Source organism: Uranotaenia lowii, chromosome 1 (genome assembly GCF_029784155.1).
Source record: "Uranotaenia lowii strain MFRU-FL chromosome 1, ASM2978415v1, whole genome shotgun sequence".
NCBI lineage: Eukaryota > Metazoa > Arthropoda > Insecta > Diptera > Culicidae > Uranotaenia > Uranotaenia lowii.
In genome coordinates, this window is record NC_073691.1 from 140,603,544 (window position 1) to 140,619,834 (window position 16,291).

The 16,291-nt window shown below is 42.6% G+C and overlaps 1 protein-coding gene across 1 annotated transcript; it reads left to right on the forward strand.

Moving 5' to 3' along the window:
* Positions 1-6,467: 6,467 nt before the first annotated feature.
* Positions 6,468-11,027, forward strand: LOC129737981 (uncharacterized protein K02A2.6-like). Its single transcript, XM_055729155.1, has one exon. The coding sequence runs from the start codon at positions 6,468-6,470 to the stop codon at positions 11,025-11,027; it is 4,560 nt and encodes a 1,519-aa protein (XP_055585130.1).
* The last annotated feature ends 5,264 nt before the right edge of the window (positions 11,028-16,291 follow it).

Here is a 16,291-nt window from a genome sequence, read left to right on the forward strand (position 1 = left end):
TGCTAAATGGAAATTTAAGCTTCTTACCTAACTTTTCTGAACATAACCTTGAACAAATCAACACAAATCAATTCCGAAAACCTATTTAAATTGGTTCTGATAAAGATTCTAAATCTTAAATCATACCATAACTATATGCCAGTTTTAATATGTAGTATTTTAACCAATATTGAATAATATTGTCTTAGCTTGAAATCGATCAAGAGAGAACAGTAATGAACAAAAGGGAACTTAATACCCTGTATCAAGAAGGGAAAAAAATGAGATGATCAGAAGTTCTTGGATCGTTAACCCGAACACACGGCTTTTATTTTATTTATCGTCCGACCTCCGCCACTCTAACTTAAACCCATTTTTAATGTTAAAACATAATAAACAAACTTGAGTATTGAAGAGCAAAGTCTCAATTTAGTTTTGAAGGAATGATCCAATTACAAATTACATTAAACTATTAAATATCATTTGTTGGCAAAATTTAAAGAACAATAAAGATTTCTTCGGATTGAGCATTAGAATTTGGAACATGATTCTAAAATTAGAATTCAAACTTGAAATCAGTTTAAGAATAAAAAGAAATAAAAATAAAACTAAATTCAATACCAAAAAGTTTCAAATTAAAATCCACTTCCAGAGCTTCCAGAAAAAGGTTGAATAGTATAAATAAAGGGCATTTTTCGTCAATTGATTATAAGAAACGGCTCATACTTTAGTAAAAAATAATGACCATTGTAATTTTCAATCAAATCATTCATTCATCTCTAAGAAAAAAAAGCAAAACAATACTTCAAACCTCGGTTATCGAATGTTGGCAGATAGTACTGAATTTTCAAGTGGAAAAATAAAAAAGAATGTATTCGTAGTTTGTTATTAGATTTTTAAACTCTCTGGATAAAGCCCCGTACTTGAATTTGAATCACGTTCAATAATATAGAACTTTTGAAAATTGGTGTATGCTTATTATGCAAGTTATGAAGGCATCCGACAATTTTTTTTAATCAAAATTTGTATTTATTTTACCAACGGGCCGTGGAAAAAAATCAAAATAATGTGTTTTACATACGCTGAATTACAAATCCTAAATAAGTTAATTATTCGGACCCGTCCTAGTTTAAAATTTGATAAATTTGAACTTTTAATAATATTTTTCAAGTTTTGATGACGGTTTAGAGCAAAACTTTCAATTTTTTCACCTCGGGGGCCCTCTTTATTGAGGGGGGGGGGCGCAATTTTCCTAACCCCCCCCCCCCCCTCTCTCTAAATACGGCCTTTTTTTTATATTGACAACAATATGAATCTCAATGGAAAATAATTTCCATGGCCTTAACATGATAATAAATCATTAATAACGAAAACACTTTCATCGGGAAACAAATACACTGTTTAACGATGCAAGTTTCGAAAACACACTATCCCTTTGACGGAAAAGAGTAGTAGGACCACTAGAAAGATTAGTAGGAATCCTACTTGCCGCCTACTAGCCATCCCATTGTTTTCTAGTGGAAAATGGCCCAACCGATACAGTAGAAATGAATTTACCCGGTTCAGAATGACAGTTCTCGACCCCGTTGGGAATTTGTGTTGGTGTGATTGGTTCGCTTATGTGTGAGTGCATTGGCAAATTCTAGGGCATATGTGTGCGTGTGTGATAAAAAATGCTTTTTGGGAATATTTCTTCAATATCAATTAACTATTAAAGTTGCTTTAAAGTTTATTTTTATCATTTTATTGAACCTTATAATCCTAGCCATCATACAATTTATGTTATATTCCTATTTTTACACTAATCATTCTTATTTTTCGGCTCATCATTTTGCTACTTCCCTTTACAAATTTAAATATAATTTTCACAACAATACACTACACTACCGGAATTAAAATCTGTTCACCAATTTGTCAGTTCTGTTCCGCCCGCTCCGCTTTTTCTTCAAAATGGTACCCCGGTGCGTTCCGAGATTCTGCTGGTCATTAAATCCTCTGGAACCAACTCGATGGACTGAACGCGTACTCTGGGGCTCATCGTCACACATTCCGATTTGGATCTCGCACAGATGTATTTGGATAACGCTGAGGGAGGATGCAGCTGCACATTGAAGCAATTTTCTAGCGCTGTCTCCGATTTTTAATTCCAGCGCTGTGAAAATCAGGACCAGCGGTTTTAAATTTACCGACCTGCTCAGTGATGTGTACTTCCAGCTTGCACAATTTGGTTGTCGTAAGGCTGCAATCGAGAAAAGATGAATAATAATTAGAATAATACAGATAATTAAACAATAATTTAAATCTTTTACCTGTTCCTCGTGCAAATATTCAGTGCCATTCACAATCTGGCTGAACCGGCTAGACCCATTCAGTCGCCATACTTTTTCAAAGTGATTGCTGTCCCTCATCCAGTGCTGCCAAGTTTATTTATTATCAAAAATTCAACATATTCGAAGTTCACCAGTATTTTTATTAATATTAAATCTCTTTTACTTTGTAATTAGTATTTTGACTAATTCAATCTCTAATTATATATTAAAAATGTGTCAATTTTTAACTATAAATTCAAAGTGTGGCATATAAAAAAATGATATATTTAATTCTAATCCAACAGATCCCAATTTTAAATCTGCGACTTAAATACGAACTGTCAAATCAGTGTTAAAATTGTCTTTGAACGAATAACTATGATCAATTTTATGCAACGATTAGTATAATTTATGATTATTATTTAAGAATCATTGTCATGACTGTTATTTTTAGTTTTTTGTAACAGAATGATGCTTTTTTCATAATATTTTTCCTAGAAAATCAAATTCTTATTGTGCATTATTTTCTTGTTAAATTGGTTTACATTGAAACAAAGATGGTTCACGAATTATTTCTTGATGATATACATTTTTTCCGAATTATAATTTTCTCAAATTTGCTAACAATCATTTTTGGAAACCCTGCTTGATTTTGAATCTAACAAATATGGCCGCCGCGAGTCCTGATTTTTCTGAATCTGACAAAATGGTCGAAGGCAGCCATGTTTTCGCAATGAACAAGATGAACACCAGTGTTGCACATATGGGTGATTCATCTTGTTGTGTATAATACAGGCATGAACTATCAAATTTATGCTAATATGTGAGACGCGATGATTTGGCGCCAAAAAATTTTTCACGCTCATCCAATTATACCTCAATTGGACAGTTGTTACGCTGTGAATAATTCGTTCTACAGTTTATGGCAGAGTCTGGGATGGAACCCATACACTCAGAAAAATACTATTATGTATGCCATAAGATTCTCTTATGAAGTGGCGCCATAAGAAAAATTAATGAAATTCATAAGATTGTCTTATGACGCGAATGAATTCTGAAGATGAACGCCTACTTCAATGAGAGGTTGTTGCTTTTCATAAGAGATTCTTATGGAAACAGTAAATCACTTTCTAATAAGAAAAATTCTCGATATTTCATGCTAAAAACATTCACTTTATTGTTTGCCAAATTCGTTTAAAATTAAATCCTTCATTGTCACCATCAGCAGCGCATCAACAGACGGCTCCATCAAAGTTTTTTTTTGCCGCATACTAATCCTCGACCTTTCGTTTTTTGACGATCAGCTTGCTGAAAAGTAAACAAATAATGTATTTTAGTTTACTAATATATTCAACGTTCACATCAAAAACATCAAATCGAACTTACCATTCCGGAGATAACAATAACATTTAACATTGAAGGAAAACTATAATAACTATGAACTGGCGATTGCTTCGTACTGATCGTAGATGATGAAAAAAAACTGATGCTATGAATGAATGTGTTCATCATTTTTTCACAATGCCGTTTCTTCTATTTTTCATAAGAACATCGTATGAAAATTGAAAGAATTTCATAAGACTCTTATGAAAAATTAGTTTGGACGCAAAAAAGTGGTTCATAAGATGTATCTTATGAAATTTATAATAAGATTTCCTCTGAGTGTATAACTAGCTAGGGTACTACCGTTGCATGATGTTGCAAATTTGCAACAATTATTGAAACCCCATTATATCAGAGAAAAAACAAAAAAAATTCTCAAATTTTGTTAAATATGTAAATTACTTTAGTGGGAATACGAAAATATTTTTTTTGAGTCGAAAAAAAATTCTCAATATGAATTACACTAGGCCAAAAATTTGAAAAATAAGGCTTTTTCCACATTCCATATTTTTCAGATTCAAATTGGTTTTTTTTTGTACCTTTAAACACTGAAAGTAATTTTTTTTAATTGAACGTGATCTTGAAGTTAGAAATATTATTCCCATCGAAAAAAATTGACTTTTTAGCTAAATGTGAAGCTTACACTCAGAGGAAATCTTATTATAAATTTCATAAGATATATCTTATGAACCACTTTTTTGCGTCCAAACTAATTTTTCATAAGAGTCTTATGAAATTCTTTCAATTTTCATACGATGTTCTTATGAAAAATAGAAGAAACGGCATTGTGAAAAAATGATGAACACATTCATTCATAGCATCAGTTTTATTTTCATCAACTAACAGTACGAAGCAATCGCCAGTACATAGTTATTATAGTTTTCCTTCAATGTTAAATGTTATTGTTATCTCCGGAATGGTAAGTTCGATTTGATGTTTTTGGTGTGAACGTTGAATATATTAGTTAACTAAAATACATTATTTGTTTACTTTTCTGCAAGCTGATCGGCAAAAAAGAAAAGTCGAAGAGTAAGATGCGGCAAAAAAAAAACTTTGATGGAGCCGTCTGTTGATGCGCTGCTGATGGTGACCATGAAGGATTTAATTTTAAACAAATTTGGCAAACAATAAAGCGAATGTTTTCAGCATGAAATATCGAGAATTTTTCTTATTAGAAAGTGATTTACTGTTTCCATAAGAATCTCTTATGAAAAGCAACAACCTCTCATTGAAGTAGGCGTTCATCTTCAGAATTCATTCGCGTCATAAGACAATCTTATGAATTTCATTAATTTTTCTTATGGCGCCACTTCATAAGAGAATCTTATGGCATACATAATAGTATTTTTCTGAGTGTAGAACAGTTTTAGTTAATTGTTGCAAATTTGTAACTTTATGAAACGAAGGGTTAACATTGAGGAATCCGATCTTAAATTATTTTTAATTTTTTTTGGCAAGAATGACAGCTAGCTGGTAAATTACTGAAAAAGGAGCGTTCAAACGTTCTATTTTTTGATTATGAACATAACTTTTTTCTTATTTTTTTCATTGAAGGTTGAAGGTTAGGTTTAGAGAAAGATTTTTAGATTTAGAATCAAATATTGCAATCTGAAATCTTCTGTTTGATTACATACACAACGATGTTAGCAGCTATTCACTGGGCTTTGGACAGTATCGCATCACGGCCAGATGGACACTTCTATATTGTAACGGATAGTCTGAGTTCTGTTGAAGCAATCCATTCGATAAAACCGGGAAAGCACTCGCCGTACTTCCTCGAGAAGATACGAAATAATTTGAGTGCTTTATCAAAACGTCGCTTTACCATCACCTTTGTTTGGGTTCCCTCTCATTGCTCGATAGTGGGCAATGAGAAGGCAGACTCTCTGGCAAAGGTGGGAGCGATGGAAGGCGACACGTATCAACGTGAAATCGCCTTCAACGAATTTTACTTTATAGTTCGAAAAAACTCTCTTGTCAACTGGCAGCGCAAATGGGACGAGGATGACAAGGGTCGGTGGTTCCACTCGATTATCCCAAAGGTAAGCCTTAAACCATGGTTCAATAGATTGAACTTGAGTCGGGATTTTATTCGTATATTTTCCCGTCTCATGTCCAATCATTGTTCCTTAGACGCGGTACTCTATCGTTTTGATATTGCTGGCAGCAATCTATGTGGTTGCGGCCAAGGTTACCATGACATCGAGCATATTGTTTGGTCGTGCGAGGTCCATCTTGTCGCTAGAACGAATTTAATAGACTCCCTAAGGGCCCGAGGAAAACCACCCTATGTTCCAGTGAGAGATGTGCTGGCTGTGATAGATTTGGACTACATGTTCGAAATATATCTTTTCCTAAAAGCTATATTGATCTTCGTCTATAATTCTTTTTATTTTCACATTTCCCTATCTATCTTCTATCTTTTCTTAAAAAAGTGATCTAGACATAAGTGTTAGGGCGTGAAACACCCTATGAAGAAACCCGCTGGGCTCACTGCTGGCAGCTTGTCTGTCAGCCGATCGATGCGAATCAGCGGATAGCAACAAACAACAACAACACGTTATTAATATATTCATTGTATCCAACACTAGAATCGAGTATCGTCATGTTTTTAACTCGTTATTAAAAGTATGTTTTAAATTGTTAATCGTGCGCGTTTTTATTATGTTTGTATCCGTTACGTCCCGGAATACAACAGTGGCGACGAGTCGGTCGTAATTATTCGCGACATCCGCTGTGTTCGATCGCGAAATTACGTCACCCACGCGAAAACGACGTCGGTGCGAGACGAGTGAGATGGATTCGGGTGAACGTAACCTCACTCCGGATCGACCCGCTGGTGCTAGTGGAACCAACAACGGTTTTCCCATTGGACAGCAGCTCCAACCAGCCGGAATGCAGCCGAATTTTCTTCGTGCTACACAATTCGGTCAGCAGCTACCGAATCCGGGACTCGCAACGCAGTTCCTCGGGCAGCAGCAGCAGCAGTCTCGTATGCAAGACTCCCCCGCGACCGAAGGCATTTTTTCGCAGCAGTCATCACCTCATCAGCTCTCAGCATCCGATGCGCTCCTCACCCAGCTCCTCCAGCAGCAGCAAGCGTTCACAACCCAAATGTTGAACCAGCAGCAGGAGTTTATGCGGCAGCAACAAGAAATGTTTATCCGCACAATGTCATCGATAAACATTCAGGTGCCATCCAATCCCGAAGTGATACTCGATTCACTTTCGCACCACATAAAGGAGTTTCGATACGATCCGGACCAGAATATCACTTTCGCGGCCTGGTATGCGAGGTACAACGACCTCTTCGAGCAAGACGCTTCCCGGCTCGATAGTGAAGCGAAAGTTCGTTTACTCCTCCGGAAGCTGGGTGCTGCTGAGCATGAGAGGTATGTAAACTTCATACTACCCAGACAACCGAAAGATTTCCTGTTTGAAGACACCGTAAGAAAGCTGGGGATACTATTTGGTGCCACGGAATCCCTCATCAGCAAGCGGTATCGGTGCATGCAGATCGCAAAAAAGTCCACCGAGGATTATATAACGTTTTCTTGCCGCGTAAACAAGAGTTGTGTCGATTTTGAACTGAGTAAACTGACGGAAGAGCAGTTCAAGTGCTTGTTATTTGTTTGCGGCTTGAAAACGGAATGTGATGCTGAGGTGCGCACTAGACTGCTTGCGAAAATAGAAGATCGGAGCGACGTTACCCTGGAGCAACTATCCGAGGATTGCCAGCGGCTGTTGTGCTTGAAAAAAGACACAGCCATGATTGAAGGAACGTCCGGATCAGCGGTGCAGTTTGTGAAGCGGAGTAATCATCGGCAGCAGACTTCTCAAACACCTCCGAAGAAAACAGTGAAATCAAAAAGTGCAAACAAAAACATTCCCCCATCCCCGTGTTGGAAGTGCGGTGCAATGCACTACACTCGTGAGTGCCCTTACAAGGACCACAAGTGTAGTGATTGCGGAAAAAGTGGACACCGAGAAGGTTATTGTGCGACCTCAAAAAGTGAAAAGCCCTATCGAAAAAGAAAAACTAACACTTTTCGGGCAAGAACACTAAGTGTGAACACAGTGCAACGAAAGCGGCGTTTTGTGCAGGCGAAACTAAACAGTGCTGAAGTGAAACTCCAGTTAGACACTGGATCCGACATCAGCGTCGTGTCGAAGCGTGTGTGGGAGAAAATCGGCAAGCCATCCACCACCCCCGCACTAGAAAAAGCATCTACTGCTTCTGGTGCCCCTCTCCAGCTCCTGTTTAAGTTTGAATGTGACGTCAGTGTCAATGGTCAGCATCGCCGTGGAACTTTCTACGTAGTCGACAAAGCGCTCAATCTGCTCGGCATCGATCTGCTTGATTCATTTGGTTTCTGGTCAGTGCCTATCTCATCGTTCTGTAACCAGATTACCAAACCATCTACATCGTTGGAATCACTAAAAGCAGCTTACCCGACCGTCTTCAGGAGTGCCCTAGGATTGTGCAGCAAAACCAAAGTAAAGCTGGAACTGAAACCCGATGTCCAGCCAGTTTTCCGGCCCAAGCGTCCAGTGGCTTACGCAATGCTAGGTACCGTCGACGATGAGCTCGATCGGCTTGAGCGCGCAGGCATCATTTCACCGGTTGATTTCTCCAACTGGGCAGCTCCGATCGTGGTCGTGCGGAAATCCAACGGGTCAATACGGATTTGTGGAGACTATTCCACCGGGTTGAACGAAGCCTTGCAACCCCACCAGTACCCGCTTCCGCTCCCTGAAGACATTTTCACGAAACTGTCCAATTGTACCGTCTTTAGCCAAATCGATCTCTCCGATGCCTTTCTACAGGTCGAGGTTGATGAGGATAGCCGGAACCTGCTTACCATCAACACGCATCGCGGGTTATACCGGTACAATCGCCTTTCGCCTGGCATCAAAACAGCACCCGGAGCTTTTCAGCAGCTGATTGACACCATGACAGCTGGTCTCAGCTGCACTTCTGGGTACCTCGACGACGTTGTTGTCGGAGGCGAAACCGAAGAGGAACACCTAGCCAATCTCGAAGCGCTTTTCAAGCGGATTCGCGACTTCGGATTTACATTGCGCCCGGAGAAATGCACTTTCGTCCAGCCTCAAATCAAATACTTGGGGTATCTGCTAGATCGCCATGGTCTACGTCCAGATCCAGCCAAAGTGCAAGCCATCAACGAGATGCCCGCTCCAGTTGACGTGTCCGGAGTCCGTTCGTTCCTCGGAGCCATAAACTACTATGGCAAGTTCGTGCCCAACATGAGGACACTTCGGTTCCCGCTGGATGAGCTCTTGAAAGCTGGAGCTAAGTTCAATTGGACCCCTGCATGCCAAGAATCGTTCACCAAGTTCAAGGAGATTCTTACTTCAAATCTTCTGCTTACCCACTACAACCCGAGGCTCGACATAGTCGTCTCGGCGGACGCTTCTTCAGTCGGAGTTGGGGCTACTATTAGTCACCGATTTCCGGACGGTTCTGTGAAAGTCATCCAGCATGCAGCCAGAGCGCTTACACCAGCGGAGAAAAATTATAGCCAGCCTGACAGAGAAGGATTAGCCATCATTTTTGCAACGACCAAATTCCACAAAATGATATTTGGTCGCCACTTCCTCCTGAAGACCGATCATGCCCCTCTGTTGCGGATTTTTGGGTCTAAAAAGGGCATTCCGGTCTACACATCGAATCGCCTGCAACGATGGGCACTGATGCTGCTCCTGTACGATTTCTCCATCGAACATGTGCCGACAGCGAAGTTTGGGGACGCCGATGTACTTTCCCGGCTGATCAAACACCATACAAAGCCCGACGAGGATTATGTGATCGCTTCTTTGGTTCTCGAGGATCACCTGAGGTCAGTTGCTTCCGATTCTCTTAATGCACTTCCCCTTACTTTTAGCGACATTCAACAAGCCACGCAAACCGATCTGGTCATGAAGAAGGTCTACCGCTTTTTGCAAGATGGTTGGCCCGATCCAAAAGCTCTCTCCATTCCTGAGCTCAAGCGCTTTTACGACCGAAGAGAATCCCTCACGATTGTCGACGGTTGCATACTTTTCGGGGAACGGTTGGCCATCCCAGCTCCATTCCGCAAGCGCTGTCTCGACCAGCTTCATCGTGGCCACCCTGGCACTCAGCGTATGAAAGCCATCGCTCGTTCATACGTGTATTGGCCGAATGTTGACAACGAAATCTCCAGCTACGTCCAGGCTTGCCGACACTGTGCACTGACAGCGAAATCTCCACCACACTCTGCACCTTCGCTGTGGCCCAAATCCACCAAGCCATGGGAACGAGTGCACATTGACTATGCTGGACCAATCGAAGGAGATTACTTCCTGCTTGTGATCGATTCCTTCACCAAGTGGCCTGAGATCGTTCGAACAAGCAGCACCACAAGCACAGCTACAATCAACATTCTCCGAGATCTCTTCGCTCGTTTTGGAATGCCGACAACTTTGGTGAGCGACAACGGGCCCCAGTTTTGCAGCGCTTTGTTCCAAACCTTCTGCGCTGAAAACGGCATACAGCACCTCACCACGGCACCTTTCCACCCACAATCGAACGGCCAAGCTGAACGATTTGTGGACACCTTCAAACGGGCCATTCGAAAAATTCGAGAGGGGAGAAGTTCGGTACCGATAAGCGAAGCGTTGTGTACCTTTTTGCTGACCTACAGAAGCACACCCAATCCAGCGACGCCTGAAGGGAAGTCGCCAAGCGAAGCTATGTTCTGCAGGCCAATTCGAACATCCTTGGATCTACTTCGCCCATCAGTTCACAGCGAAAATCCACCAGCTGAACTCAACCGAAGCTTCCAGAGCCATGACCCGGTTTACGCGAAGGTGTTTTCAAGAAACCAATGGCACTGGACACCTGGAACGATTGTCGAACGAATCGGAAACGTCATGTTCAACGTGCGTCTGGAGAACGGTAAGCTCGTGCGATCCCACTTAAACCAGCTTCGTAATCGTACTCCAAGTGGGCCAATGAATTCTCCAAAACCATCGCAACTTCCGTTAACCATTCTGCTGGACGCCTGGAACTTGCCAGAACCTTCGATACGGGCCTCAACCTCTGCGCAATCCAGCCCACCATCAACAGCGCATGGTCGTTCAGCTTCGCTGCCAACTTCTACACCGAACACTGTTGTGCGAGATCCAAGACAGTCTCCAGATATCCCACCGATGTCACCATTGCCCTCAACGTCTTCTACTACCTCACCATCAAGCTCTTCTGATACAGTTGAGTTTCAATCAGCCATCGAGCAAACAGCTGTACAATTGCCTCGTCGATCTTCTCGGACTAGAAGACCGCCGATCCGGTTTGATCCGTACCAGCTGTATTAAGGGAGGAGATGTTAGGGCGTGAAACACCCTATGAAGAAACCCGCTGGGCTCACTGCTGGCAGCTTGTCTGTCAGCCGATCGATGCGAATCAGCGGATAGCAACAAACAACAACAACACGTTATTAATATATTCATTGTATCCAACACTAGAATCGAGTATCGTCATGTTTTTAACTCGTTATTAAAAGTATGTTTTAAATTGTTAATCGTGCGCGTTTTTATTATGTTTGTATCCGTTACGTCCCGGAATACAACAATAAGCACACAATTGTAATCAAACAAAATGAGTTTGGCTCCTTAAAGCCTAAAGGTATGAGCCGTTTCAAATAAAGAATTTACAAAAAAAAAAAAATACATACACAACGATTTAAAAAAAAATCAAGTAACGAGGTCCAGCGGTAGAAAACCGAAGAAAAAAAAACAAAAAAGGCGCTCAAATGTCAAATTGATCTGATCAAATCACCGACCAGTGAGCAGGCATCAAATTTTGTTTCATTGGAAAGACCATTCTAAAAACTTTTTTTAAGTTGTTGAGAGAGTTTTGCATTGGATTAGTTTACAAGTTTCACCAAACTAAGCATGCATTATCTAAGAAACAAAAGCTTTTATTAGCAGATGTGGGGCGCAAGGAATTAATGTGACTTGCTTTTAAGAGAGTTCAAACAAGAGTGAAAATTTTATTGATTGGTTACGCCTAGTTACATTTCTAAGATTGCTAAGATTGCTGATAATTAGATCAGTGCTTACTATTCTAATACTCCTCCTTAAGCTGATCTATTCATTTTGATATTTTCAGGATACCCATCTTGATTCGATTCCGCTCCAATTTGATCCGCTGCAGGGGTTTTGTCAATCCGTCAGCAACTTGTTGATCAGTGCTCACGAACGACAACGCCACAGTTTTGCGATCCAGCACGTCTCGGATGAAATGGTGCCGGATATCGATGTGCTTCGTCCGAGGTGTGTATCCAGCATTTTTTGCGATGCAAATGGTGCTCTGGTTGTCGCATCTCAGCTCGATTGCTTCCGGCTGATCGAACTGAGACAGAAGTCCGGACCACCAACAGGCTTCTTGTACGGCAGCTGAAAGTGCCATATATTCGGCTTCGCAGGTCGAAAGTGCCACCGTAGTTTGACGCTTGCAGCACCAGGACACGGCTCCGCCTTGTAATAGGAAAATGTATCCGCTTGTGGATTTCCTATCGTCGAGATCTGCCGCCCAATCTGCGTCGGAGTAACCGATGAGTTTCGATTCGCCTTGCCTCGTATACCGCAGCTTGTATTCTGCAGTTCCCTTCAGGTACCTCAGCAGATGTTTAACGGCCTCCCAGTGTTTGAGAGAGGGATTGGTGTTGAATCTGCTCAGCTTGTTGACGGCAAACAGGATGTCCGGTCGGGTACACTGTGCGAGGTACATCAGGCTTCCAACGGCTTCCTGATAAGGGATTTTCTTCAGCTGCTCCGCTTCTTCGGGTTTCGGTGTTGGTTCCTTGGTCAGCTTCTCTCCGCTGTTCATCGGGGTCGTTGCAGGCTTCGCATCGTTCATATTGAAACGTTTGAGTACAGTTCCAATATATGCTTCCTGGTCCAGCATCACGGAGTCTTTGGTTCGTGTAACTCTGATACCAAGACAACTTTTTGCTGGCCCGAGATCCTTCATGTGGAAAACGCTGCTTAGTTTCTTTTTGAGCTCATTTTTAGTTTTATTGTCGTTGCTAAAAATGATGAGGTCATCCACATAGATAGCAACAAAGAGAATTTTGCCATCTTTTATCCGGTGATAGAGACATCGATCGTACCCTGAAGCCTTCAGATCCATCTTCTTCAAAGCTGCGTCTAGCTTGATGTTCCAAATCCGGCTGGATTGTTTCAGGCCATAGAGCGCTTTGTTCAAGCGACACACCTTCGTTCGGCTTGAGTCTTGGAAGCAGGGGGGCTGCTCCATATAAATCTCCTCCTCCATCTCGCCTTGCAGGAAAGCGGTGATGGCGTCCATTTGGTCAACGTCGAGGTTGTGTTTGGCAGCCAGGGCAAAGAGGTACCGGAGCGAACTATGACGGACAACAGGAGAATATGTTTCGTCATAATCCACCCCCTTTCGCTGCGAGTAGCCCTTTATAACCAACCTCGCCTTGTAACGGTCGATGTTCCCGCCTGCATCGTGTTTCGTCTTGAAGATCCACTTGCATTTGATCGCCTTCCGACCTTCCGGGAGATCCGTCAACGTCCAGGTGTTGTTGCTCATCAGGGCCTCGTATTACTCGACCATCGCCTTCTTCCAGCGATCGGAATCATCGCGGGATAAAGCCTCTTGATGCGTCACCGGGTCGTCTGTAGGTATCGCCACCTCGATGGATGTTGCCACACCACTGAACGAATCGGGGCATTCGTTGGAAGGTCCTTCACCATCAGCTATCTGTGGAGGATTGTGAAACGGCAAACCTTTGCTCGGTAGGACAAATTCACTATACTTGCCTGGAAGTCTGTGCTCCCGACCGCTGCGCCTCAACGTCTGTGACCAAGACGGATTTGAAGATTGTCGCGGTGGGAGCACGGTCACGTCAGTTACAGTTTCATTGGAGGAATCACTTTCAACTAATGAATCCTCGGAACCAGCAGCTGTGTCGTAGTCCGTGTTGAAATCGTCCTCTTCGTCATCATCGGCTTGAGGAGTAGGACCAACTTCTTGAATAGGGGACAACGGAATACTCTCTTCTGGATCCAGATGAATAACCGTTGTTTTTCGTACTTCCTGAGATGGCGGCTTGCGATCACTTTTCGCTTCGTTGATGAATTGGACCTCTCGACTGACCACTATCGACCTGGATTTGGAGTTGTACAGACGATAGCCCTTCGTGTTTTCGTCGAACCCAACTAACACACATTCGACCGACTTGGGATCAAACTTCTTTCTAGTTTGCTTGGGAATGTGCATCATCGCCGTTGTACCAAAGATGCGAAGTAGTGAAAGATCCGGCTTCTTTCCCGACCAGGCTTCTTCTGGAGTGACATCGTGACCTTTCGTTGGAGACCGGTTCATCAAATAGGCTGCGGTTGACACGGCCTCACCCCAAAACGGTTTGCTCAATCCTGCTTCAAACAGCATGCAGCGCGCTCGCTCAACCAGGGACCGGTTTGCTCGTTCGGCCATGCCATTCTGCTCCGGAGTGTACGCAGTCGTTCGTTGATGCCGTATGCCATGTGTCCTCAGATAATCCTGGAAGCCTGCGTTGGTAAATTCAAGTCCATTATCAGATCTAATTACCTTCAGCTTCTTTCCAGATTGTCGTTCAGCCATGACGTGGAATTGCTTGAAAATTCCAGTGACTTCGGTTTCCGATTTGGACTTCAGGAAGTATGTCCACATCCGGCGGCTCTTGTCGTCGACGAACACGATGTAATAACGAGCGCCACCTAGGGACTTGACCTCCATTGGACCGCAGATGTCTGTGTGTACCAGTTCCAGAATCTCGGTCGCTCGGCTTCCCTGTTTGCTGAATGGGTTCCGACACTGCTTACCCATCGGACAAATCTTGCAGTCCTCAAAGATTTCGTCAGTAATTTTGACGCCATTTGCCAAAGAGGTCACCAACTTGCGTACGCCTTGAATATTGAGATGACCTAGTCTCCGATGCCAAATATCAAGACTAGCAGCGGCTGCGCAGGATAACGTGCTTCCGGTTTCCTGCTTCCGTTGTTCCAGCTTGAATAAATCATCGTTGTGACTTCCGGTTGCAATAACATCGCCGCACTGGTTGATGACTTGACATCCAGTGTTCTTGAAAACCACAGTGTGACCTTTCTTTACAATCTGATTGACTGATAGCAGATTTGCAGAAAGTTCAGGTAGAAATTGGACGTCGCTCACGGGAATTGGACCTGCCTTGGACGTCGGTTGCAAAATTGCTTCACCAGTTGCAACAATCTTCATACAACCACCGTTCGCTGCTACCACAGTTCCATCCGACGGTTTCAAATTTTGGAGCCAATTCCGTTGTTTGGTCATGTGTACACTGGCTCCCGAGTCGAAGAACCAATCGTCGTCGTTTGCCGAGGAAAACGTGGAAAGGACAGAACAAAATGCGTTTTCCTTTCGCGCTGATCGGCACTCCTTAGCGATGTGTCCGTATTTCGAACATTTCCGGCACCTGGGACCCTTCGGATTCTCGTTCTTCTTCTTAACAGGAACACTATTTACTGCTTTCTTGCTAGCGGTCAACGCTGTGTTCGCTGTTGGGGTTTGAGTTTCCTGGAGAAGTTTCGTTTTGATCACGTCGCCAGTCACGGGGATACCAGAATTTTCCAATGCCATTATCATCGGACGATAGTCTTCGGGCAGGCCGGCCAGAAGAAATGTTACGATCCATTCTTGCGACAGGACGAAACCGATTCCGTTGAGCTGGTGGGCGGTGGAAATGATCTGGTTGACGTATTCGGCCATTGATCCACACGAAGAAAGTTCGGTCTTGATGAGCTTGTGGATAAGGGTCACTCGGCGATACAATCCAGAATCCTCGAAGGCTTTTTCCAGCTGAACCCAAACTTCCCGGGCCGTTGGTGCATTTTGGACATGCACGTAGTTGATTGGGTCAAGAAGCAAAATAATCTTGGCTCTTGCTCGGCGATCCTTCGCGAAATCGACAGCCTCTAACGTTCCGTCCTCCTTCTGGTTCGGTTTTACGGCACACCACAGGTCTTCGAGCTCCAGGAACGTTTGGACAGCAAACTTCCAGGTTGCCCAATTTTCGCGACCAATCAGGCGTTCGATGCCAGGAAAACTCGCCGAATTCTGGACTGCGTTGTTTCCAGCTGCGCTTGAGGAATTGCTTGAAGCCATTTCGATTTGGTTACTTCTTGCTGAATCTTGTTGAAAAACTTTTCAGAATAGGCCCATAACCTATTAGCAGATGTGGGGCGCAAGGAATTAATGTGACTTGCTTTTAAGAGAGTTCAAACAAGAGTGAAAATTTTATTGATTGGTTACGCCTAGTTACATTTCTAAGATTGCTAAGATTGCTGATAATTAGATCAGTGCTTACTATTCTAATAGCTTTGAATTTTTATCATAAACGGTTACAAATCTTTTCAAAAAGTGCTCATTTTTTGTCGAAAAATAAAAAAATGTTGCAGTAAACCAAGTTGTGGGACCAAGAACGAGGTAACTGACTTTTTTCAAAGCAAACTTCATACCCATATCCAATCCAACAAATAGCTAAACGCCTGAAACTAGATTTTCTAATTACTAGGAACTTCAATAACCGGTT

What these genes read in the sequence shown, in the direction of transcription:
- LOC129737981 (XM_055729155.1), top strand. Translation starts at nt 6,468, where the DNA reads ATGGATTCGGGTGAACGTAACCTCACTCCGGATCGACCCGCTGGTGCT.